Source organism: Paramisgurnus dabryanus, chromosome 6 (genome assembly GCF_030506205.2).
Source record: "Paramisgurnus dabryanus chromosome 6, PD_genome_1.1, whole genome shotgun sequence".
In the NCBI taxonomy this organism is placed as follows: Eukaryota; Metazoa; Chordata; class Actinopteri; order Cypriniformes; family Cobitidae; genus Paramisgurnus; species Paramisgurnus dabryanus.
The window spans coordinates 29,559,827-29,584,687 of NC_133342.1; the positions used below are offsets into that span (position 1 = coordinate 29,559,827).

Sequence of the window (24,861 nt, forward strand, 5' to 3'; positions counted from 1 at the left end):
AAATATGGTGTAACTCAGTTTGCAGATTATTGCATTAGCAGCACAGAAGGTTGTGGGTTTGACGAACATAATGACTGATAGGATATTGCATAGCTGAAATACATTGTAAGTCACTTTAAATTTAAGGGTTTGCCAAATGCATAATGTAAATAAAAATATGGTGCTTATAACCAACTTAAAAGTAAGTTTTACATATTAGTTTCACATACAGCCTGATCTAGAACCTATAGTTGCAAAACACCTTACAGACAAATGAACAAAAGTAAAAATATACTTGGGCTAAAACAAGAAAACATGAATTCTGTGTTTGCTTTGAGCTTTCACATATTGTGTCATTTTGATTTGAAGATCATACATAAAGCGTATGAAAGGTGTTTGTAGACAGTTACTGACAAGGTGTCACGCGCAAACAAAAATGTAAGAACCGATAAGACAATATCCACACACATGCAGACTAAAGTGAATACTTGGAGCAAACTCAATAGCATGCATGAGTCACAGTAAACAGACTCATTGCTTACAGGAAGAACAGACAGAAACAATCTGCTCTGCCCTCAAGCAAAGTCCCGAATCTAAGGTAAGCAAATGCATGGAAACTTTAGTTTAAAAGATTTTTTCTTTTAGGTTTAAAGATTTCATTTAAGATTGCAGATGTTTACCAGAATACCTGAAAGTTAATTTTCCAGTTGCTGTACTCGCACACCATTGGAAAGAAACGCCTTAAACAGAAAGTATGTGACTGCAAAAGTTCAGATTACTTATCAGCTATTTGTTCTATTTCAAGTGTAATTTATCACATTTGTTTTATCTCTATAATAATGTAAATAATGTTTTGTATGGCACAGATTCATTATTGATTACAAATGATTCCTAAGTACAATATACAGTAGTGTCTTTACTTATAGTGCATACATTTTCCATATGATATCAATGCTTTTATTTGTGGAAACATTTTTTTACTATGAGAAGTAAAGAATCCATAGAAAAAAGCTTTCTGATATTATCAATTAAAAACACTAAAATAGGAAGAAATGTTCCTAAAACACATTTTGAGTAGAAGTGTTGTTTTTACCAATTGAGGGATTACATGGAAAAGATGGAATGAATTTATGACTGATAAGATCTCTAGTTTCAATTTTATCTCAGATTTTGGCATGCATAGAAAAGTGTACTGGATAGGAATGTTTGGAATGAGCTGACGCAATATTATATCCTGCCATATGGTTTCTGCTGTTTTGTGAGAAAGATGATCAACTTTATACTACAAAGCGTTAAATCAACTGTTTTCATTTTTTTTAGCAATCTCAACTTGAGAGGAAGAATGGAAAGCTCAGATGAGTACTATGATGACTATGATGAATATAACAACAACAGCAGCAGCAGCAGCTCAAACTTCAGCTACGATGATTATCAGACCATATGTGAGAAGAGCGACGTGCGCTCCTTTGCCAGGATTTTCCTCCCGGTCGTTTTTGGGTTGTGTTTGGTGATAGGTCTAGCGGGGAATGCCCTGGTTGTGGCGGTGTACGCTTACTGCAAGCAGCTGAAGACAATGACTGATGTGTTTATAGTGCATCTGGCCATAGCCGATCTGTTGCTTCTCCTGACGTTGCCCTTCTGGGCCGCAGATGCGGTCCACGGCTGGCAGCTCGGAGTTCCTCTCTGTAAACTTGTCTCTTCCTTGTACACCATCAACTTCACTTGCAGTATGTTGCTTCTGGCCCATATCAGCCTGGATCAGTACCTGGCTTTAATGGCGGGAGACAGAAACAGAGGCCTTGCGCGAGTCTTTCGTAAGAACCACTCTAAAAAGCTTTGTGTTGCGATCTGGATCGTTGCATGTTTTCTAGGCGTCCCTGATTTAGTGTTTGCGACTGTCAAGGAACTGCATCACCAAAATAATTGTCTGTCAACATATCCGTCGGATATGGCACACAGAGCCAAAGCCACTTTGGAGGTGTTGGAGGTCATTATAGGCTTCTTGCTGCCTCTGTTGGTGATGCTTTACTGTTATATCTGTGTAGGCCGAGCTCTGGTGATGCTGCCGGTGGAGAGGAGGTGGAGGAAGTGGAGGTCTATCCGTGTGCTGCTGGCTATGGTGGGAGTCTTCGTGGTCACACAGTTACCCTACAATGTGATCAAGTTCTGCCGGGCTATGGACATCGTGTACGCGTTTGTGACTCACTGTGGTGTCAGTAAACAGCTGGACAGGGCTACGCACATCACAGAGAGCCTCGCATTGACACACTGTTGTTTGAACCCCATGCTTTACACCTTCATTGGTTCAACTTTCAGACAGCACGTCATGAAATGTGCCAAAGGATTCGGAGACAGAGGGAGAAGATTAGCGCGCGTAAGAGAGCAACAGGAAATAAACATCTCCTTAAATTCCCATTCACAATCCCGAGAGACCAGCACATTTTCTATTTGAACATACCGAGCTGTTTGCCAGCCTGCGTGGATTATGCACTATTTACAGTACAAACTGTTGAAAGAGTACAGTTTGTGTAACCAGATGCTCTTTATATTGCTCTGCAATGCTGTCACAATATGTAATAGCTGATGTAGTGTATCAAAAACAACAACAAAAACAATATTTTCAGACGCATCATGGTGCCATTGTGCAAAATATGTGTGCCACGCGATTAAATGTGCATCTTTTTTTAGCCAACACCTGTAACGTAAATTCAAAATATGTGTTAGGAGTGTTATGTATGTTGCTCGTGTTTTCAAAATATGTGTTTTTTGCGTCATGTGAACCATGTGCATCACGTGTCTTGTCAAAATAAGTGCCTGCTGCACATGCGTCTAAACCGTTTATGATAAAAGAGACGCTCACGTTCACAAAGTACACGCAAGACACTCCCTTAACAGTAAACTCTGATTACGCATGATGAGATTATGCAGAACACATATTTTGAAATGACGAACACACACATGATGGGCTACATACATATTGTGACGAACTTCGCATAGTGCGCCTCGAAAAAGGAAGTCACCGGCTGCCACTGCTCAACACAGAAAGTTGTATTTTTCACATGAAAACCAATAAAAACATGATAACCATGCTACCTTCCCCGTTTCTGTTTTCTATGTAAGGCCTTGACTTTGAAGAGATAGTTCACCAAATGAAAATTCTGTTATTATTATTTACTCTGGGGCACCATTCACTTAGGAAAGAATAATACTATGGATGTCAGTGGGGCCCCAGATTTGTTTAATTACTGAATTATTAAATTCAAAATATCTTCATTTTTGTTTAGTAGAACAAAGAAATGTATGTTTTAAAACAACATAAGGGTGAGTAAACGATAGCAGCATTTTTATATTTGGGTGAACTATCCCTTTAAGCTTTCAGTGTATTGAGGGCCACCGGGAAACAAAGGAAGCAAACACTTAAATTCTTCACTTTAACTTTATTATAGTACAATGTAAATAATCTAAGAATAAACATCTGAAAGTCCAAGCATTATCATTAAAAAAAAAATGTATTTTTTCAGAAAAACTTATATTCACTAGTAGCGAAATCTTTCACCAATCTATAAGGGGCGGTTTCCCGGACAAGGCTTATCCTTGTTCCAGACTGTAATACATGTTTGAGCTGCTTTAATTTAAAAAAACTTGTACAGACATAACTTAAGATATATGTCAAAATGCACACCTAGTCCTGGATTAATCTAAATCCTGTCTGGGAAACCGCACCTTAAAGTTCAGGTCACAGAGCGTTTTTGTCATGAACAATTCTGCTTATTTTCCAGTTAAAACAACTTGAATTTACTCTTCCCTCCTGCAAAAACCGAATGCTCGCAGAACACCAGGAGAACTACAGAAGCAATCTTGGGCAATCTCAGCCAGTGGTTAGGGTTCATGGGGTGGTACGGCATCTGTATTATTTCCAGCTGCACGAATAAACAAACGTCTGTATACTTGAAATACACTGGAAAGATCTTCATCAAACCCATATAAACTGTTTTCCTTTCCAGTAAGCAATGGCGTTTTTCTTAGAATCAAAGCATGAACCAGCTTGGCTAATAGAAACACAATTCTTTTACTTTTAAGGCTGCTAAATGCTTACCGTGTGTGTTTTGTATTTATATTGTGCACATGAAGTACTGTCAAACTGAGTGGTTTTTATGGTTATGCCTTGAATAAAAAAAATGATGAAAATCTAAGGGTAAAATACACTTCTTTCACTAATATTAGCCTTTAAATTAGTCAAAAATAAACTGTGTTTATGAGTTACTAAAATCATATTAATAGGCACAGTAACATAAGTAAAGTTGGGTGGAACTAGGAACCACTATTCCCCAGACTTGGTCTAGACTAAGAAATGTTTTATTTTAAATGTTTATTGAGACCAGGGTGCATCTGTATATGTTGGGAAAGCCATGCTTTGCTTCTAAAGTCATCTTTACTGTGAACACAGTAAGTTGAAAGTTGGCACTGACTCGATTAAATATTTTTAGCTGTCATTGCAACTCTTAGAATACAAGAATGTACAAAAGATGTTGCTGGGGCAAAAACCTTTTAAAAATGTTTGTACCTAAAGGACATATTTGTATCAAAATTATACTATAGAAACTTTTTAAAAGGTTGTCCCTGTTTTACCTTTTTCTGAGTGTGTGGGGCAAATAAAGCCGCTTCACAATGCCAAAGAACCTTTTGCATCTAAAAGGATACATATGTGTCTAAATTACCATCTGAAGACCTTTCTGTTTCCCAAAAGGTTCTTCAGATTATAAAAGGGTTCTTCTTTAAAGAATCTTTGACTAAATGGTTATTTGAGGAACAGTGGCGGCCGGTGACGTCTTTTTTCGAGGATGCTCGATGCGAAGTTCGTCACAACATGTATGTAGCCCGTCATGTGTGTGGTTTGTAATTTCAAAATGTGTGTTCTGCACTTCGAGAGATCGTGTGTGCATCACGTGTCTTGTCAAAATAAGTGCCTGCTGCAGATGCGTCTAAAGGGTTTATGATAAAATAGACGCGTTTGCCAATCAGAGTTTACTGTTAAGGGAGTGTCTTGCGTGTATTTTGGAAACGTGAGCGTTTCTTTTATCATAAACGTTTGGACGCGTGAGCAGCAGGCACTTATTTTGACAAAACACATGATGCACACGACGCAACAAACACATATTTTGAAAACAAAAGGAACACACGACACTCCGAATACTTATTTGAATTAGCGCCCCTCAGATGAACAGTCACGAGCCGCCACTGTTGAGGAAGCAAAAAAGGTTCTCCTATGGCACTGTGAAGAACCCTTAAAAGACCGTTTTTTTAGTTTAAAGAGATACTAAAATGTACCATGTAGGTACAATAAGTGCAGATTTGGTACCAATGTGTACCTCTGATCTTTATTCCTTCTTTATGTTTAAAGGGTGCCGCCCAGGGTACAGCTTGACAGTGCAAAATATCAGGAAAATTTTAATTTGACTATAAATGTAAAAAATGTATACTGCATTTGTGAAAAATAAGAATTAATAAACACACTTGATGCTACATCAAAAGATGTAACCAAGACCTTAAAGTGGCCTGCTGTATTAAAAGACAAATTTGGACACAACCCATATTTATGCATCATGTGGCTTATATTATAGTGATAATTAAAGAAAAATAAACACAAAACTTCAGCAATGTCGATTGTTTATATAAAACTTTGGTAAAGTAAAAAAAAGTGCAACAGAACATAGCATTGCTCCTTTGATTGGAAAATTAAGAAAAAGGCACAATTTTGTAATATTTTTACACATCTGAGGCAGTCTAACAACATCCTGTCCTCCACTTCAAGAGCACTATAAATTATAGTAATTTCTCTTTACATTTGCAAGATAATTGCCTTTAAACAAACTACAAAAATAACTTTAATTGCCTATCTGGAACTAAATTAACAATATAGTGATGCTCCAACAGGACATAAAGTTTCAAATAAGAACAATATAAATATGTCTGGTGGAGCTTTATAGTGACTACAAAACAACAATCTTCATATACAAGTAATTAGTGTAATGATGAAATAATTAGACACAAATAATCATGCTATTCTATTGAAATCTTACAAAAAATATTTTGCGTGTACTTTTAAATTATATTACACATCTTCATAGTGCTCCAGCTTATAATATGCAATGACAACAAGTTAGAGCCGTTTATAAATATCCTAAAAAATATGTCAGGGTGGCACAGTAAGGACAAGCAGAACAAACAGGGTGTTAAGGCACATGTTCCAACAAGCGTACAGTAAAAACTTACAGTATGTGTATCAAGTGTGGGTGGTTTTGAATTATCAAACTACATTCAAGACACCTTTAATTCGCCTTTACGAAAGCAATCACTCATCAAGAACAATAAGGGAAACCACAAAACTGGAAAAAATGTGTTGGGGACAAACAAACTGGCAATGGACACGGAAGGTGCATGTTCCCAAAGTCAAGCGTTTTGGCCAGGGTGCAAATTTTTCCTTCTCTTCCCACCAGAGAGACCGGCAGATCGGTAAACACTGTTAAAGACTTGCAAACCCAAGGGAAAGATGAAATCCAAAGATAAAACGTGAACTAATGTGAAACTGAGTGCAAGGTTCAGGGAGCAAGCACTGAGGCAGGAATGCAGCCGTTGGCAGTTGGGGAACACTTATTAGCACCCATGAAAGCAAGTGTGGGCCAGTGTGGCATGTATCATGCCTTAATAATTAAGAATCTGCACATCAAAAAGGTCACAGACTCCCTCGTTGTCATCAAGGTTGAAATTGTAATCCACGCCATGGTTGGGTGAAAGTTTTAACAGGGGGAAAACTATAGTGATCAAACACAAAAACACAAAACAAGTTACCACAAACAGCAAACACTGGTTTATTCAGTAAACAAGTATTGTAGTTTCATGCTAAACTGATGAACCTGGGTCAAACAATCTAGAAATTATTTCAGAAAACATTTTATTTCTATATCAATCCACCACACAAAATCTAGCTATTTAAGAAGCATATCAGTGCGATTGAAACAATGAGCCAAGGGCACGAGTGCTTAAACAAACTGGCAAGCACAGGAGAAAGAAACCTTGAAAGGAGTCATCACTCAGCTGCCATGAAAACCTATTCCCCTTAGTAAGAACATACAAAGATTTATCTACACTGTAATCTATATGATTCATTGATTAGGACAGCCGTAAATTGCTTGAAGTCAGAACTAATATAACACAAAAATCTATGCAACATAACCACAAGGGGGCGGTGATAGTCAATACCGACACAAACATAATAAACTAGCTGAATATTGGCTTTGGAGTCTTACCATCTGATGACATTAATTCATCTATGAGGTCAGAAACACCTGAAGGAAAAGAAAAAGATGAGTTTAAGTTAAATCCACTTTGAAAACTATTGTGCTGAAAACTTCTCTCTTATCAGTATAGCCAAACAATTGATTGAATCCACTTTACCCTCCCTCTCCTCCCTCATTTCATCCAGCATGGACTGTAGATCCTGACCCCCCATTTCCCGTTGATGGTGTTCAACGGCTTCGGCATCACCTAGAGACTCCTGCATCAACAAACACTGACTAGCAGGGGTCTCTGGGTTGCAATCTAAAAGAAGGGGTAGAAAAAATGTGTCAAATTCTAGATAAGTATCTGTTATCTAAAAATTTAAAAATCAATAAAATTATACATGCATTTGTTTAATGTATATTAAACATCCCGTTTAATATACATAAACAACTACAGAACTGTCCAAAAGTCTTAGGCCAACATGCAATTGTAAAGTGATCATATATAATTATTTCTTAAGTCTCTATTAGAATACAACTAGAAAATACAGAAAATGTGTATTTAGTATTAAAAACAGTATAAAAGTATAAGCTTAAGTGTCAAGTATTTAGGGTAAACCCCCCCTTTCCACTTGAGCAATAGCAGGCAGCTGCAGGATCTCTTAAACCTAAATGAAATTAAATCCTAATTTCTAATTCTAATCGAATGACTTCAGTCTCCTGAAAATTGCTCAAGATGTGTTTCGTGCCAAGAGAGGTCACAGTAAAACTTTCCATCCATATTATAACACATTTGGGTGAGCGAGGGGGCTGGTATGAACAACGTACCCATATGCACATCAGGCGGTGTGGAGGACGGTGTGAGCTGGTGCTCCACTGCAGGGCTTTTGAGCTGACTGCGCTTTAGATCACAGAGCTCTGCTGAGGATATTGGGAACCTCTGCAGACCCGCTGGAGTACTAGGAGGAGTTGGCATGGCAGAGATTTCATCTAAAGGAGGAACAGAGACGACCACGGGCTTGGAGCAACTCGACTCTCTATTTATTAGCATCACCTGGATAGGAGCCAAGTGACTTCTCAAGTTCACCTGGTATTTCTTCTGACCATTGTGGCCCTGCGTCAAGAGAAAAGGCAACCATAAATGCATAAAAACCTCCAGGATAGTTTCCTTCATACTTCAGCTTTGGTTGTTTTTTCAAATCGCCTTACAAAAGATAAATTGTGCAAATGGTATAACGTACCATCTCAGGTACCGGGACCTCCAGCTGTGTCCCTGATGGTGCCATAACAGCTAAAAGAGTGTCTCCACTGAACGCATCACATATGTCCTCATGTGTCACATAGCTGTACGTATGCAGTGCTAAGGAACATTCACAAAGGACTAATGCAATTCCTTTGTTTATCTTCAGTCTTTTTCTTCAAAATGTTGAAATAAAAGGCTGAGTTGTCCTTAAAGCTCTTTCAAGTTTAATCCGAAGAGGAATAACTGGTGGGGTGAGGATTATGAAACTCTAGCATGAAGTGGAATAGACAACATACTAGAAAAACTTGACTAGGGCCACTCGAATACCCAACAATAACAGCACACAGGCAAAAATGACTGGTATAGTATTCACTATGTAATTAGCTGCACAATGGTGTGAGAAAAGCTTGTTTTGGGGGTTGTTAACTACCCAGAAATCTACGGTACCCAAAAATTGAAGAATGTCAGAAAAGAAAAAACATTATACTAAAACTTCTGACATATATACATGGATTAAAATAAGGATATCTGCAACTCAAGGGGTCTTCATTCAGATGTTTGATGCCCTGTTGCAGACACGCTTTCTGCATGTCCAGCTCTCTCTCTTGAACTTCCAGTTCAGCAATATTTGCCTTGAGATGTTCCACTTGCTCCAGAACTTCCTGAGGCTGGCATCCTGAACTCTCTCCCCTAATTAAAATACAAGAAGAGAAATGCTTTACAAAATTTCTTTAGTACAGCAGTGAGCACTTATGATCCAAACAAGCAAATGGTAGACAAAGCAAACAACATATAAATTATATTGCAGGTGTTTTGCACAGAAACACACATCATGTTATGTTTGTGTGTAGCATTGCCGTGGAACGACATTTAATAATGGAGATAATTATTATTATTATTATTATTATTATTATTATTATTATTATTATTATTATTATTATTATTATTATACTTACTTCCACTGAATGGTGTTTTTTGTCTTTTTTTCAATGAGCCCAACTCCTTCCAGAACATTGGTAATATCATAGATCCTTCTTTTCTGTTTGACTGCCAAACTGTCTGCAGCCTATAAATATAAATGTGTCATTTAAAAAAAAAGTATTTTAGATTAGAAGTTTCTAAATGTATTAAGGCACAAATGATATGAAGGATATTTACGATGCCTTAAATAATTAGGTAGCCTTTGGTTATCAGGAGTGTTCTTTCATGCAGCGATGCGGAAACATATCGGCTTATGACATCAAAGTACCGCGAGAACGATTCGAAAGCACAGGTTTTGAATAGCTCTCGCGGTATTTGGCGTCATATGCCAAACGGTCTGCGCTGCACTAAAGTCGAACGCACTTAATGTTCTGGAATTCTCAGAACGTATTTTTTATTTGTTCTGAATGTTTACAGAATTGTCAATTGAAATAAAACAGAATTAAACACTTCTGAAAGAACTGCAAAACATTCTAAACTCCAAAGCTTTATGAAATCTGTGCGATACATTCGCTTCACTGAAGCGTCAGGTAACAAACACCTGCTGCGCGAGACAATCCAAAGCTGTTTTTCTTTCGAAACAATCTCTCAGTTACTACAAAAGTATTCAGTTTTCATTCAATCTCTGACACGTTTAAGTCATCACTAGCCGAACGCGTTGTGTTTACGCATACACAAAGTCTCAACGAGTGTCCACTATATTCAGTCAGGTAAAAATTATTTCTTTGTGTGACTCCTATCAGAACCGCCTTGCAACTTTCATGCATTCGCATCACTCATTCATTCATTCCGTCGCTCGCGTTTGGACCCACCACTTTTAGGTCGAGCACCCCGTCTTTGGCCTCCTGTAGCAGAGTGACGAACTTGACTGTGAGGAGACCCAAACTCTTCTCGTGGCGACTGGACCCGTTCGGGGTCGCGTGAGAGAAACTCGCGCTGTTCGACTCCGCCATACCAACCAAACCCCCTTCAGCGGCGTCTTCCAAAAGTCTCTTTTGTCTCGTTTAGGAGTGTAAAGGTTCGTGAGGGGGAGCAAGAATCATCTCTTTGACTTATTTACCTCAGGGCAACTCTAATACTGATGCCTCGAGGGTTTTTAAATGAGAGGAAGTGACGTTGGATTACAGTTACTATGGAAACGTCTCTACTCGTTCGCTTGTGTTAATGCTCGAGCAGAGATAAGCTCCACACATTGTTGAGATAACACATTTTGATATTTCGTATAAGTTATAAAAATAAAAAACAAACACGTTGTGATTTATTTAAATTAATTTAATTATAAAATATTAACAACAAAAAACACAAGACAATGTTACATAAAAGTGCATTACATAATGGTGAATAAAGGTACGTCAGAACTTACATTTACTTTTTATGTGTGTGTGTGTGTGTGTGTGTGTGCGTGCGTATATATATATATATATATATATATATATATATATATATATATATATATATATATATATATATATATATATATATATATAATATTAAACTAATTTAATTATGTAAAATTTTTTCCAGTTAGAACCCTTTTGTATTTTTATTAAGGATGCATAACGATTAATCGCGTTAAATCTATACATGGGTTTCAGCTGGCGTCACTCTCTTGTCTTCCGCCATTTTGAGGACCTGAAGTGGTCGCAAAAGAACTAGAAGCTATGCCTTCAATATGTTGTGAGCATCAAAATCGCTATTTTTACAACACTAAGAAGGCTCGACAAAACATGATATTTTGCTCGAAGTATCGCCTGTGTCTCTACACGTGAACTCGAGCATTGAGAACATTGTTTGTGAACAAAGAGTTTACTAAAAAGAAGGTTTTAAACAACTGACTTTGGTTGATTTGGCTTCCGCTCGCCGCCATCTTCCCAGTCAAGATGTATCGATCTGCGAATGGAACGTAAGGAGGGAGGAGAGTAAAGATGGATAGCTCCTAAAGCATAGTTCCATATAAATGCACAGATAATTCGTTGTTTTGTCGCAAGTGAAAAACAATATTGACCTTCTATGTGAAAAAGGAGCCTCATATGAGATTCATTCATTCGCATTCAGAAATCGATTATTTCCGTCTGGCAGGGATGACGAGCAGACACCATAACAGCCAAAATCAGTTGTACAAAACTTTCTTTTTATTAAACTCTGTGTACACAAACAATGTTCTCAATGTTCGCGTTCATGAGTAGAGATCCAGGTGATACTTCGAGCAAAGTTTCATGTTGTGACGCGCCGCCTTAGTGTTGTAAAATAGTGGTAGTTCGGTAGCAGCGAACAGCGGCTGGAAGAACGTATCGGGGATTGAGTAGGCATCACACCCAAACCAAGGTATATTTTTTTAAAGTCGCGTTTCTTTTCATGACAGTCGAGGTGCGACATGTTGTCTTTCGTAGCCATTTCCCGTATCCATAAGAATCATAGACAGTAAAAGATAAGAAATCCGTAAATCGTAGCAAGCCAGCCAATGCTTGTCAGTAGCCTACTGGTACTCGGTAGGTCCTCAAGATGGCGGCATAACGTAAAAAGTCACATGACTGAAACCCATGTATAGCAGAATAAAAGTTTTTGTTTACATCATATATGTGTGTAAAACTGTGTATAATAATTATGTATATATAAATATGCACACATGCATGTATAAATCTAAGAAAAAATATTTCATTTATTTATAAAAATATATCAAGTATTTATATTTATATATAATACAAATTATACATAAATATCCAAATGCATGTACACACATAAACATTTCTTAAATATATACAAACATGTGTGGGCATTTATCTCTACAAAGTTATTATATCAGTTCACACACATATATAATGTAAACCAAAATGTTTATTCTGCTATAGATTAATCGCGATTAATTGTTGTGCATACCTAATTTTTATGTATTGTATTTTGTCTTTAAAAACAGTTCAACATCAGGATCATGTTGGCAACCAAAATAAGAACCAGACTGTAGTATAGGTAACAAAATCCTGTGACTTTAAAATAAAGACATCTCTCAAGTATTTTGTCTGTTTTGTCTTGTGGCATCATAATGTATCAGAGGTTAAAAGTCTTTTAGCACTTTTGTGAGACGTCTCATTTTCTCCTCCATTATTCTTTTATTACTCTCAGTTTCTTCAAGCAGCTGGCGCATTTCCTCCTCCACCTGAAGCACCTGTGACAAAAAAGACAGAAATGCAGTCTGCTCATGTTTAAACTGTTTTGAGAGTGACAATCAAGCATCACTTGCCCTTGTCGATCACTTTATTCATCAAAAGAGCAATATAAAAACAACTCAATCTGCATGTAAGACTTTAAATGTAACAATTTGTGTGAGAAAACAATGGCCTCTATAACGCTTAGTAATACCTTTTGATTGGCTTGCTCTATCTGTTTCTGTTTGTCATTGGCAAGACGTAGTAGTTCAGCCTGATGGGATGCCTGCAAAGATTCCAGTTGTCTACGGAAAGCATCATCCACACAGTGAAGCTTCTCCACTGCCGCTCTAAAAATAAAAAAATAAAACATTTGAATTCATTAAAATACAAGTCTGAGAAAACCCAGCTAAAGTGATTTTTTATGATTAACCGTTTTCTACATAAAATCATTCCAAATGTAAAGGACATTCTGAGAAAATATAACCTTGAAATCTAGAAAATTGACTTGATGCTCCTAATCTCATTATTAGATTATGAAACTGAACTATATAGTCACTGGCCAATAATGGTTACCTGGTTCCCATCACATACCTGTGTGCTTGTGAAGCTTTGTCTCTTTCTTCCACCAGAGCCCTCTCTTTGGAATCAAAACCCTCCTTCATTCGTTTCACCTGGCTCTCGAGCCTGTTCAACAGTTCTGCCTTTTCCTGCCATTTCTTACTTGAAGCCCTACAAAGTAGAGAGCCTTTATAACAACAATGCCATGTAATGTAATCTAACATTCAAGACATATTGTTAAACTTGTGTCTTAGCTGTGTTATCCTATACCTGTAGGTCTCTTTGAATTCATCAAGCTCTGCCTCCTTATCAAGGAGCTGTTGTTTTAGCTCCTCCTTCCTGAGACTAAGCTGCTCGACGTTGTCTCTGAGCTCCGCTGCAGATGCCATGTCCTCCTCCAGCTTCTGTTTTAACTTTCGCTGGTCCTGCACACTCTCATCACGCAGTTTACGGATCTGCTCATCTCGCTCAATCAGTGCCTAGAGCAACACATGAACAAAATTCATCAGGCTGTGAAAACTGATCCTATTACACGTAGGACTTTCTATCTGACCATATGCTTCATTAATTTATAATAATAATTGTGTGAGCCAACTGGAATTTACCTCCTTTAATTTACGAATAGTCTCTGTCTGGTCATCAACAATCTTGGCTTTAATCCTGAGCGCATCATTGTCTCTCTCGTTCTGTTTCTTTTGCGATTCCAGTTCGCTTGACAAAATTTCAATTCTGGCCTCTAGTCGACCACGATCCTGTGCTAAGGATGCACCTAAAAACACACAAAGCTTAGCAGGTTAAAAAAAGCAACTCTTTTAACACTGTCTTACTGGAAATGCATATTGTGTACAGACATATGGAGTAAGATTTTAAAGCAATGACATTTAACAGTATGTCAGGCAATCAACATGATTGTACAAAAAAAAACGATCAACAAAATATCCTGTTGCTTTCGGCAACTGAAGACGATCGGGACAAACACTCTGATTCACATGAAATACATAGCTTTCATCGTGACACGCCTGATTAAGAAGTGTCAGACACAGTTTCTGTGAAGTTATTGTAGTACCTTGCTGTGCAAGTTCCTGGCCCCAGAGCTTTCTCTCTGCCCGTAGGCCATCTATGACAGACTCTTGAGCTGTAAGCTGGGACAGCAGCTTGGACTTGTCCTTCTTCAGTAGCTCCACCTGTAGACTGAGGCGTTTATCCTCTTCTAACCTGGATTCCAATGACTGCACACGGTCCTGGCATGCAAAAGCAGAGCATATTGTGATGTCTGAGGCACTGTATAATGAGTCTATATTTTCAAACATTTACAACTCTTGCCTTAAACTCAGTTGCAGCTTCTCGTTTAGCTTTGAGAAGCTCAGCTATTCTTGTTTTTTGCTCCTTCACCATAGTTGTGAGCTCTTGCACCAGAGAGGCTGACTGTTTCTCTTTTCGCTGTGACTGGCTGAGGCTTGATTTCACTTCTATCAGCTCAGAAGACATCTGATCAAAAGCCTCCTTTACCTACAAACATATAAAGTCAGGGTCTGAAATAGGGCAGTGCAATTTACAGAAGACATTGATAGATATAACTGTGCACGATAGCGGTGATATTTATTTAATTTAATTTTTGTTTGTTTGTTTACATTGTTAAAATGTCTGATTTGGTTTATGCAACAGGAAATCATGACTTCACTTTCGGAAGTGGTTGCGATGCTTTCTTTTCCCAGAAATAAGAAACATATGTGTGTTATATTTTTTAATTCCTTTAATGTCGCACAGCCCTAGTCTGCAAAGAAACCTTAATAAAACCAAAAATAAATTTTAGAATTAAATTTTATTTAAATGATTAGTCTATTTTCTTAAAAAAAATCCAGATAATTTACTCCCCACCATGTCATCCAAAAATGTAATGTCTTTCTTTGTTCAGTCGAGAAGAAATTATGTTTTTGGAGGAAAAAATTCCAGGATTTTTCTCACTTTTATGGACTTTAATGGACCCCAACACGTAACAGTTTTAATGCAGTTTAAAATTGCAGTTTTAAAGGACTCTAAACAATCCCAAACGAGGCATAAGGGTCTTATCTAGCGAAACGATTGTCATTTTTGGCAAGTAAAATAAAAAATGCACTTTTAAACCACAACTTCTCTTCTTCCTCCGGCTGTGTGACGAGCCAGTGCGACCTCAGGTAATTGCGTAATGACGTCGAAAGGTCATGTGTTACATAAATGAAACGCACATTTGCAGACCATTTTAAACAATAAACTGACAAAAAAACATGAATTAGTATTATTCCACATACAACAACATCAGAACGGTCCTCTTTCTCCACATTTGTAAACACTGGGGCGTAGTTTCGATACATCATCTGTGACCTCTTGACGTGATGACATATTATGTGAGGTTGCGCTGGCGTGTCACATGACCGGAGGGAGACGCAAAGTTGTGGTTTAAAAGTGCATTTTCTTTTTCATGCCAAAAATGACAATCGTCTTTTAGAAAAGACCCTTATGCCTCGTTTACGATCGTTTAGAGTCCTCTGAAACTGCAATTTTAAACTGCATTAAAACTGTTAAGTGTTGGGGTCCATTAAAATGATTAAAATTCTGAAATGTTTTCCTCAAAAAACATACATTTCGTTTTGACTGAACAAAGAAAGGCCAACATTTTGGATGACATGATGGTGAGTAAATTATCTGGATGAACTAATTCTTTAAATCCTTTTAAGGACTGCACTGACATTTAGCTCATAACTCAATTCTTTAATATATTTACTTACTAGTATTTACCAAATAAAAATTATATTCTCCTCTTCTGTGGGTTTGACTTTCTAAATTAAGAGTTGATTCAAACCTTTATAAAATATAATGTCAAAAGATCACAGTTTTCTTTTAATTTCCATTTGCAACATGTAAGTCTACCTCTGAGAAACGCTTTGCTTCAATGGTAAGAGCAATACGAAATTCATCCTCCAGGGCGGCGTACTGCTTTTGAGAATCTGCAATCTTTTGCTCCATCTCAGCCTGTTTCTGGGCAAATCTTTTTTCTGTAGCCTCTACCTCTTTAGCTACAGCGTCCTTAAACTCAGTCCCACCAGGAAGCAGCCGCGATGCAAGTTCCTTCCTGTACCACAAAGTTAAGCAGTCAAACAGGTGCAAAGTGCAAGCAGTTAGAGGAACAGCTTCCTGGAAAGGTCCTGTTTGTAAACCGAATCCTTTCCAGGCAGTTACTCAACACCGTTCGGTAAATGATTTTGTGTTGTGACTGTGTACCTGTGCATCTCCTCCCTAGAGGCCAATAGTTCATGCAGCTGCTGTAGCTTCTCTTTGTGATGTCGTGCTGATGCTCTGAGTATTTCAACTTCCCTTTTAAAAGCAGACACCTTGTTCTCCAGCTCCTGAGTCCTCTTGATCTGAGAAAATATTGTGGGTCATTTTTAATGTTGTTTGCAAAGAAATCATCCATTTTGAAGTAGATCAATGTTATATTTAGGGTTTCCACTCTAAGCCAATTGTCAAATTCCTTAACATTAACTGACTAAAAAAGCTGAATTTGCATGACCTATGTCCAGGATGCCGTGAGCCTGGATGATGTAGTGTACACCCTGAGTTTATAAATATTTAGCTTAAATGTGTGAAATGAGTATACAATGCCAATAAACAGCTGTTTGGATTATAGTCTCACTTGAAATCAGTGGAGCCCTGGACTCGAAAACAACATTCCTTACTTAACAACTTAACAAACAGATTATATTTTGATAAATAAAAAACTAAAATTTAAAGTAACAAACAAAAATCCCTGATATTAGATGAATATAAATTTCCCTGACTTTCAATGTTTGGAATAGACCATTAAAAATGCCATGATATTCCAGAAATTCCATAACCCATATTCTTTCTCATGGTAACTGTTCAAGACAAACATCAGGTGTCAATATTCCAATGACTTACTTAAATTAGGTAAAAATTGCAACCAAATATATTTTCTGTGAGAGAAGTAACAATGTTTATCTTTAAAAGCTCTTTGTATCTATATTTTGCTTCATTTTATGTCACAGCTAAGGATAGATGGAAACTCAACCATTGATAACTCCAAAAAAACAGTGAACCAGCATATTACCAAATTTGTTGTGTTTTTGAGCGTCTTAGTTTGTTGGATTGCACTTTTTCCAGTTTACTTCTTTTTAGAAGTAACTTCATAAATCACTGTTACCTCTTCTGCACGCTGCTGTGCCCTGACAGCCTCTGCCTGGCTCATGCTTTCCTCCAGACTGCACAGCGCCCTCTTGTGTTGGTCTTCTCGGTTGCGCGTCTGCTCCATCTGCTCTACCGTAGACCTGTATCTTTCCTCCAGCTCCTGCAAGCGGGTTTGCAGTCCTGCCCTATCTGAACGCTCCTTTAACAGCATCTCCTTTAACCTAGAGAAAGACAGATCTAATTTCTCACAATATTTCCAAATCATCATCACTTCCATGCGTACCCCATGCATTCATGTTTTGCTTAAATCAAGTTTGAAGGACATCACAGCATTACGCAATTATTTTTCTGTCAATTTTTGACCTTATTCTTTACATGATGTTACAGACATGATGAAAAAGATTATTATTAAAATAGAATATTAAGATGATTGATTTTAGGATGCAAACCCATGTTGATGATATGAGCAGTATGGATTTTCAGAGCATTACAATTACCATTTTTGTGACCCTATTTTTAAAAACCCAGCAAAAGTCTTTTTTTTTGTAATTGACTGTTTTCTACAAAAACATCCTACATGCGGTAATAAACTTTATGTCAAAATATAACATTCAGATATTTAATACTGACTGAGGAAGGTCATGCCAAAGATTGACCTTAATGACTAAAAAAATCAAACTTTGATGCTCTTAAAGAGACACTCCACTTTTTTTTAAATGTGCTATTTTTCCAGTTCCTCTTGGGTTAAAAATTAGCTTTTTACCGTTTTGAAATCCATTCAGCTGATCTCCTGGTCTGGCGGTACCATTTTAGCATAATCCATTGAATCTGATTAGACCATTAGCATCGCGCTAAAAAATAACGATATGTCTCCTATTTAAAACTTGACTCATCTGTAGTTGCATCGTGTACTAAGACCGACCGAAAATTAAAAGTTGTGATTTTCTAGGCAGATGTGGCTAGGAACTATACTCTCATTCTGGCGTAATAATCAAGGACTTTGCTGCGTAACATGGCTGCAGAAGGTGCAATGATATGAATCAGATTCAATAAATTGTGCTAAGCTACGCTAAAAGTGGTAGCGCCATACCCGGAGATCAGCTGAGTGGATTGAGACTTTAGACTGGATTTTACAGACACAGTCACATCTGTAAGAGTAAACATAAAAACATTTTGTAAAGTGACATTTCATACAAGATGCCATCATATTTTAATATGTGGATCGTGTACTATATGTGTTGTATGTGCAGACACAAACCCCCTCTGATGTTATTTGCAATAAAAATGAGAGTAACAGATACTGGACTGTGGCAGAGTCATTAGCAGCCAAGTGCTGCAGGGGAAGCAATTAGAATTGACTGATGATGTTCAGGAGACATGTGCCTGTCACCTCGACTTTAATCTCCATTATAATTACGATTTATCACCAGGGGGAGCGTGTGGGCTATAATTTTAGAGCACAACATCAAGGCCATCATCACACCATAGCAACTGATGCGCAGGTGGGTAGACAGAGTTTCATGCATCAGGGCAGTGTAGCGGGGACACCAGAAACTTCTAATAAAATTTAATTATACCCAAGTGTACCCTGATCTAACATTTCAGCAGGAGCCGACACCAATTAGGTGCAAAGTGTCAAGCCAAATACCCTCTATGAAAATTTGGATGGGGCTGGAAATTGTTGAGGTGTCCTTTGTTAGTAGAGAACATTTGAATGAATGAAATAATAAAAGATTTTCAACTAATCCTGTTTGTTATTGAGGTTTTTATACATTTTAATGATTAAGCTCAACAGCATAATTCTTAATTGGCCAGCTCATTTGGGATTGATTTAATTTCATGTCACGTTTTTTAAACCAATACACAATATTTTTATTTTTTGATTAATAAGAGGACTCTCATAGCACTGTTCAGCTGCTTTGCTGTAAAATATAAGAGTAAACCATTTCTATTTAAATTTAGACTTTTAGTATATAATGAATTTTAATATATTTTCTATGGCTTTGCCAGTATCGTACCAATGTGCTTACCTGTCTGTGGTGTGCAGGGCTAAACTCTGTAGGTCCTTTTCCTCACTGGCTTGAGTCTGCAGGTTCTTGACTTGTTCTGTGAGCCTTTTCACAGCCTGCTCTGCCTTCCACCGTCGCTCGCGCTCTTGGTCTCGCTCTTCCACTATTGCCTAAATGAAAACATTTACAAGTGCATTATTCTATAGTGTACATATTTACATATAGCTTTATTAAGAGCAATGTTCGATCTAGGTAATTTAGTCTGCATACCCTATAGGTTTCTTGTTGGGATTGACCTGGGCTTTTGTTAGGACTTGCTGTGATTGTTTTAGGGCCTTTTGTTATAGACTCAACTGTTTCCACAGATCCAGAGCTATGGATGGACGTCGTCCTAAGACGGGTGCCAGCAGCCTGCTTTGAGGATCTCTGCTTTTGTGTGTCTGTTACACTGCAACAGAAACAAAAGTGGAAAAGAATTACATATAATTCAGACAGCAACAGCAATGCAACAGTCAATCAAAATGAAAGTTTTCTGGCTTTTAGTATGAATATCTCAGTCTATATTTCTATAGGGATATCGACAAACTAGTGTGCTATAAAACATTGACAAAATCCACAAGTAGAAGATATAATCATTCAATATTTTACAATATCTCTCACTTTCTCCAAAAGGCAACAACAATTTTTATCATTCTGCACTTTAGCTTCTCATTAGATTTCAGACTATGAGGTAAACTAAAAGCAATTGACTATTTAAAGGTAGGAGGTCCGAAAAACTTAGGCAGCTGACTTGTTGCCTCACTACCTCATGAGGCAATGACTTCAGAGGCATGAAGGCAGCTCACTGAAACGCTTTCGGACACACTTCATAGGCAGCTTGTTTGAAAGGTGACATAGAATGATTGAACGGGGTATTATCCTTATTCTGTGATGTGACATGTAGACAAAAAAATTTTTGTTTGGGTCTGTAATGCCTTAGAAGCTTCCTAAAAACCTCTCTCAGATAGCTCTATTAGGGTGGGGGATTTTAAACAAGTGGTTTTGCACCTATTTGGCTCCCCCTACTGGCTTAACTTGCAATCTCATTACTGATTGGCTGACTTTGCTGCCACTCAAAAAATGTAGCCAATTATTTTAAAGTGGAGGGGCAGAGAGATGCCTGTGATGTCATAAGCATCAGTTTTTCAGATTGGGTCGTTTTCTGGCTGACATTTCTAAAAGAGGAATTTCTATGAGACTGAGATGTTTAGCATGACTATCACTTTTTATATGTTTGTGAATGCGGGTAGACTACCATTATTCAACAAAGACATGGTAAAAATGATTTTTCATTCTCTGTCCCCTTTGAAATATAAACAGAGAGCGCCTTTGTGAAAACTAATCACATATTTGAAAACTACAATACTAATTTCTCACTAGAAATGCAATTAATAGATGTAAAAAGTGAAAATATACATTTATTTACACTAAATTGGTGCTCCAGACGCTTTCTTGGCCGCCATTTTATTTTTTCGAACTCGACCAGGCTCGACAAATCACATTCCCCATGCGAACACGTATAGAATTGTGGGACAGGCAATGGAGGTATCTCAGGAGTTAGGAAGTAAACCTAACATTGAATTCGGACATTCCTTGATGCCTTCCTGCCTTGAAATGCTGCCTCAGAAGGCAGCAATTTAGAGTTTTCGGACGAAGCCAATATGTCCCACCCTAACTTCCTGTTTCAATGCAAATTACAACACACTATACAAATCTGCACACTTAAAGGTGCAGTGTGTAAATTTTAGTGGTATATAACTGTGAGGTTGCGAATTGCAACAAAAGGCTCCTTATTCCCTTTCTTTTGAAGCACATAGAGCAGTGGTTCTCAAACTTCTTCAGCGTGCAGTCCCTTTTATGTACGGTGCATTCCTTCGCAGCCCCCCCAAAGCAAATGTATGACAAAAACAGTGCTTAAACGTAACATTTTAATTAAACAAAAAATTTTATTATACAAAGTAGTGCTGTTGATTATTAGCCTTATTTTTTTAGGTTTAATTACACAGAATTTTATGATAAATTTATGTATTTTATAAAATGTCATAAAACTGGGGGCCCCCTGACACCATCTACCACTGACATAGAGTACCTACGGTGGCCGACACAGAACAAAGATGTCTTCATCTGAAACAACATAGTGACGAAACTGCATGGAACTTACTAGCATGAGAGAGGTCATTTAGCTCTCAGGTAAAAATATTAAGTATATTAAAAAGCCATTTAAAAACGTATTAGGCACTTGATTTACATATAATTATATAAATTTAATGATACTCATACTCAAATCTCTGTGACTCCTCAATAGACTGCAGTATCAACACTGATATGGAGTGAGAGCAACTACATTACGCTGAAGCCAAATTAACTGTAAATGAACTTTGTGACAGCGTAATCACTCATGTATACAATCAATTTTAGGTGGGAGGAGTATGGACAATTAATGAACTACCTCATTACTGCGCTACAGTAGGTTTTTATGACTTTGAACCTTACTAAGTTAGAAGCACCATCCACTTTAATACAATCAGAAGTGAATATACTGTATTGTGTTATAGTGCATAAAGAAAATACATGGAGTAGCCTCTCATGATACAATGCAACCCTTACTCTAGAACATGACATTGTGAATGTAATCATATACAGTAAACTGTAAAGTGAAAAGTTACACCACCATGCAGATTTGGGCCTGATGTCCTTGGTGATTTTTTTCGCTGCAGAGCCTTTCGGACGGGCCGGGATTCTGGAATGCCGCTGGTTCTCTTTTGTGCTGTCACATTCACTCTCTGATGTCTGATCAGTATCTTTCTTAGCCTTACGAACTGCAGAAGGTAAAGCATGGCTCGTTTTAAAGCCATCCCCTGCTGGTACCTATGTGCAAAAAAAAAAATATATATATATATATATTAATATATATATATATATATATAATAATATATATATATATTCATTCTTGAAATTAAATAACTATTAAATCACGAAAACATAACTATCCACTGGCTTTCAACCTACCTTCTGAATGAGATGGGAAACCTGTTGCTCTAGTTTTTTAATACGTAGCTCATTTTCATGATTTTCTGCGGCTGGTTTTTCACCTCGCTGCCAAAACTGGGTCAGGACCTCGTCAATACGTGGAGCATTGAGAAGAGTGTCTGATTTTGCCTACAGAAGACAAACAAATGCACTTATGCTGTAAGTTGATGAAAGTATCTTTTTTTCAGGAATGTGGAAAAAATCATAAAAAGCATATTTTCAGGTATATACTTAAAAAGTATAATGAAAGGAGTTTACCAGATCTCCAGTAACGCTAGCGTCTGATGAAATAAGAAATTCTAGGAAATCCTCAAGTCCAGGAACATCCATAGGACTGTCCTCTGCTAAAGGAGAAGTGTTTCCCAGGCGATCTACTCCATCTAGTGCCGTGATCCGAGACAGAGACTGAAGGACCATATCTCTATAGCCTACAAACATACTTGTGAAAAATCTGACTTTTGCATTTTTTATTATGTGAAAGTTTTAAACCACCATTCATGCATTAATACAAATGCTTTAATCCAAAGAATTCATGTTTATAGCTTACGTGTTTGAAGAAAAATAATTTCCTTTGATGCTTTTCATACAAACCTGGCAGTAAGCAGACTGGATTCTGTGAGCCGTCTTTGCTGAGAGTAACATCCTTCAGATTCTGCAGTCCCACCATGCACTGCAGCAGATGGTTCATACTATCCAGACGATTGCTGTGGAGCTGCAGGTGTTTTAGTTTGTACTCAGCTCCATGAAGATATAAGAGGCCTGAAAGCAAATGCAAAACATGTTTTAATATTGATTTCATAAATAAACATTAAAAAAGTCAAAGGAACAAACAAACTAGGAACTAGGTGCTGGAAGAATACATAACAATTATACTAAAATATTCACATTTGCTGAATGCACTTATAATGCAATCCTCCAACTTACCAGTTAGGTCATTTATTTGATTGTAGGCTAAATTTAGACTTGTAAGATTTGTTAGTCCATTGAGCCCTAAAAAAAAACCACACACACATTAAGAAATTATAAAATATTATAAAATATGTAAAATATAAATGCAATAAAATTTGTACTAAAATGGGAACAAATGATTTGGGTGAAACTGGTGAAAGTTATAGAAGAACTGGCATGCAATTGAATAACAAACATTTAATAATAAAGATGATTAAACTTAATGGTCCCACAATACTTGTATCCTACCAAATGTTTTGCCTTACCTTCGACCCTAGTGATTAAATTGCAAGACAAGTTTAAGGTGCGTAGTGAGGACAGAGAAACCAATCCCTCTATACGACAGATGCGATTAGATGACAGGTCCAGATGTCGAATATGCCATGCTGTCGCCAAGCCTTCAATCTTACAGAGGCGATTACAGTGAAGATTCAGAGATGAGATGCTGGGATTAAGTGGTATCTCTAGCAGACTAAAAATAAAGATGTCCAGTTAAATCAACATAACATATTAGTTACTGTACCTAAAATTTAGCCAGCAAGCCTAAACTTGGCTATAATCTGTAAAATTTACCTTGAAATGTCCTTTTCAATCAGACAGAGCTCTCCAACAGCCATGACCTGCTACAGACACATTGACAGTGGCTTGACAATAAACTCCAGTCTTCTTTATTAACCTGTCAAACTGAAGGATGGTTTAAATAAGCAATAACCCCTGCAGACCCTGTTACATTTTCAAATAACTCACAACAAAACCACAACAACAGATGATAGAGTTTTTCCACAAAGCGGCTTATTAATCTACAACTTCACAGCTAAAAAAACAAAGCAGGTTGGACCAAATGTTTGTCGTCATCAAAACAATATGTTTTATAGCTTCCGTTAGACAATGGGTATCATATTGAGCTGAAATAAGAAAGTTTAAGACACCGACTACACGTCTGTCAAGTCGGCACCTGACAACACAACAAAAACCATGTAAACAAAGCAAAGACGACAAATCCTAATAGCTCGGCTAACAGTGTGACTAACGTTACCTCTTTTATAAACTCATATTCAGGACATTTAGTGTTAACAGCAGTAAACCACGAGTATACCAGAAAATGTAAAGTTAAATCAAAAATAAAGTGACAACGTTCGCACTTTTAACGATAGTTTTGTTGCTAACTTAGTCTGCGTTTATTTTTACTTCGCAGTAACCTACTAACACTCGTCACTACTTGTAAATAATGTTTACAAAATGTTACATAATGTTATTACCTACCCGAGTTGTGATAAACTTCAACTGCCTGTTTTCATGTTTTTGCCGCTGTAGAAAATTAAAAGTCCCGCGTATCCAGCACTTCCGGTCAAATAGTCACTTCCTTTAAAGTTTAAACGACTGCTCGTTAACGGTATTTAAAAATATCAAATTAAAAATAAGAAAAAGAAGACTTAAGTACAGAGAAATTCTAGAAAAAAATGAAT

General features: G+C 37.3%; 3 protein-coding genes across 4 annotated transcripts; 1 reads left to right on the plus strand and 2 right to left on the minus strand.

Annotated features, from left to right (window-relative positions):
• Positions 1–462: 462 nt before the first annotated feature.
• On the plus strand, positions 463–3,089 carry ackr4a (atypical chemokine receptor 4a). 2 transcript variants are annotated; one of them, XM_065276506.1, is made up of 2 exons: positions 463–577; positions 1,300–3,089. In XM_065276506.1, the coding sequence occupies exon 2, from the start codon at positions 1,322–1,324 to the stop codon at positions 2,429–2,431; it is 1,110 nt and encodes a 369-aa protein (XP_065132578.1). In that variant the 5' UTR covers positions 463–577; positions 1,300–1,321; the 3' UTR covers positions 2,432–3,089. The 2 variants fall into 2 exon arrangements, with proteins under 2 accessions (XP_065132578.1, XP_065132579.1); XM_065276507.1 differs by lacking the exon at positions 463–577 and adding an exon at positions 649–731.
• Positions 3,090–4,910: 1,821 nt separating this feature from the next.
• e2f5 (E2F transcription factor 5) lies at positions 4,911–10,584 on the minus strand. Its single transcript, XM_065276508.2, has 8 exons — positions 10,296–10,584; positions 9,459–9,568; positions 9,031–9,192; positions 8,501–8,609; positions 8,088–8,373; positions 7,435–7,578; positions 7,287–7,325; positions 4,911–6,791 (listed from the first exon to the last, which is right to left on the minus strand). Exons 1-8 carry the CDS (start codon positions 10,434–10,436, stop codon positions 6,682–6,684), a joined length of 1,101 nt encoding a protein of 366 aa, XP_065132580.1. The 5' UTR covers positions 10,437–10,584; the 3' UTR covers positions 4,911–6,681.
• A 1,712-nt stretch (positions 10,585–12,296) lies between these two features.
• Positions 12,297–24,743, minus strand: lrrcc1 (leucine rich repeat and coiled-coil centrosomal protein 1). Its single transcript, XM_065276513.2, has 20 exons — positions 24,659–24,743; positions 23,969–24,079; positions 23,662–23,867; positions 23,372–23,437; positions 23,039–23,206; positions 22,706–22,875; positions 22,427–22,576; positions 22,089–22,285; positions 19,649–19,826; positions 19,400–19,548; positions 17,386–17,590; positions 16,446–16,585; positions 16,095–16,296; positions 14,511–14,696; positions 14,254–14,428; positions 13,793–13,956; positions 13,458–13,666; positions 13,221–13,358; positions 12,841–12,976; positions 12,297–12,646 (listed from the first exon to the last, which is right to left on the minus strand). Exons 2-20 carry the CDS (start codon positions 24,010–24,012, stop codon positions 12,536–12,538), a joined length of 2,994 nt encoding a protein of 997 aa, XP_065132585.1. The 5' UTR covers positions 24,013–24,079; positions 24,659–24,743; the 3' UTR covers positions 12,297–12,535.
• Positions 24,744–24,861: the final 118 nt, after the last annotated feature.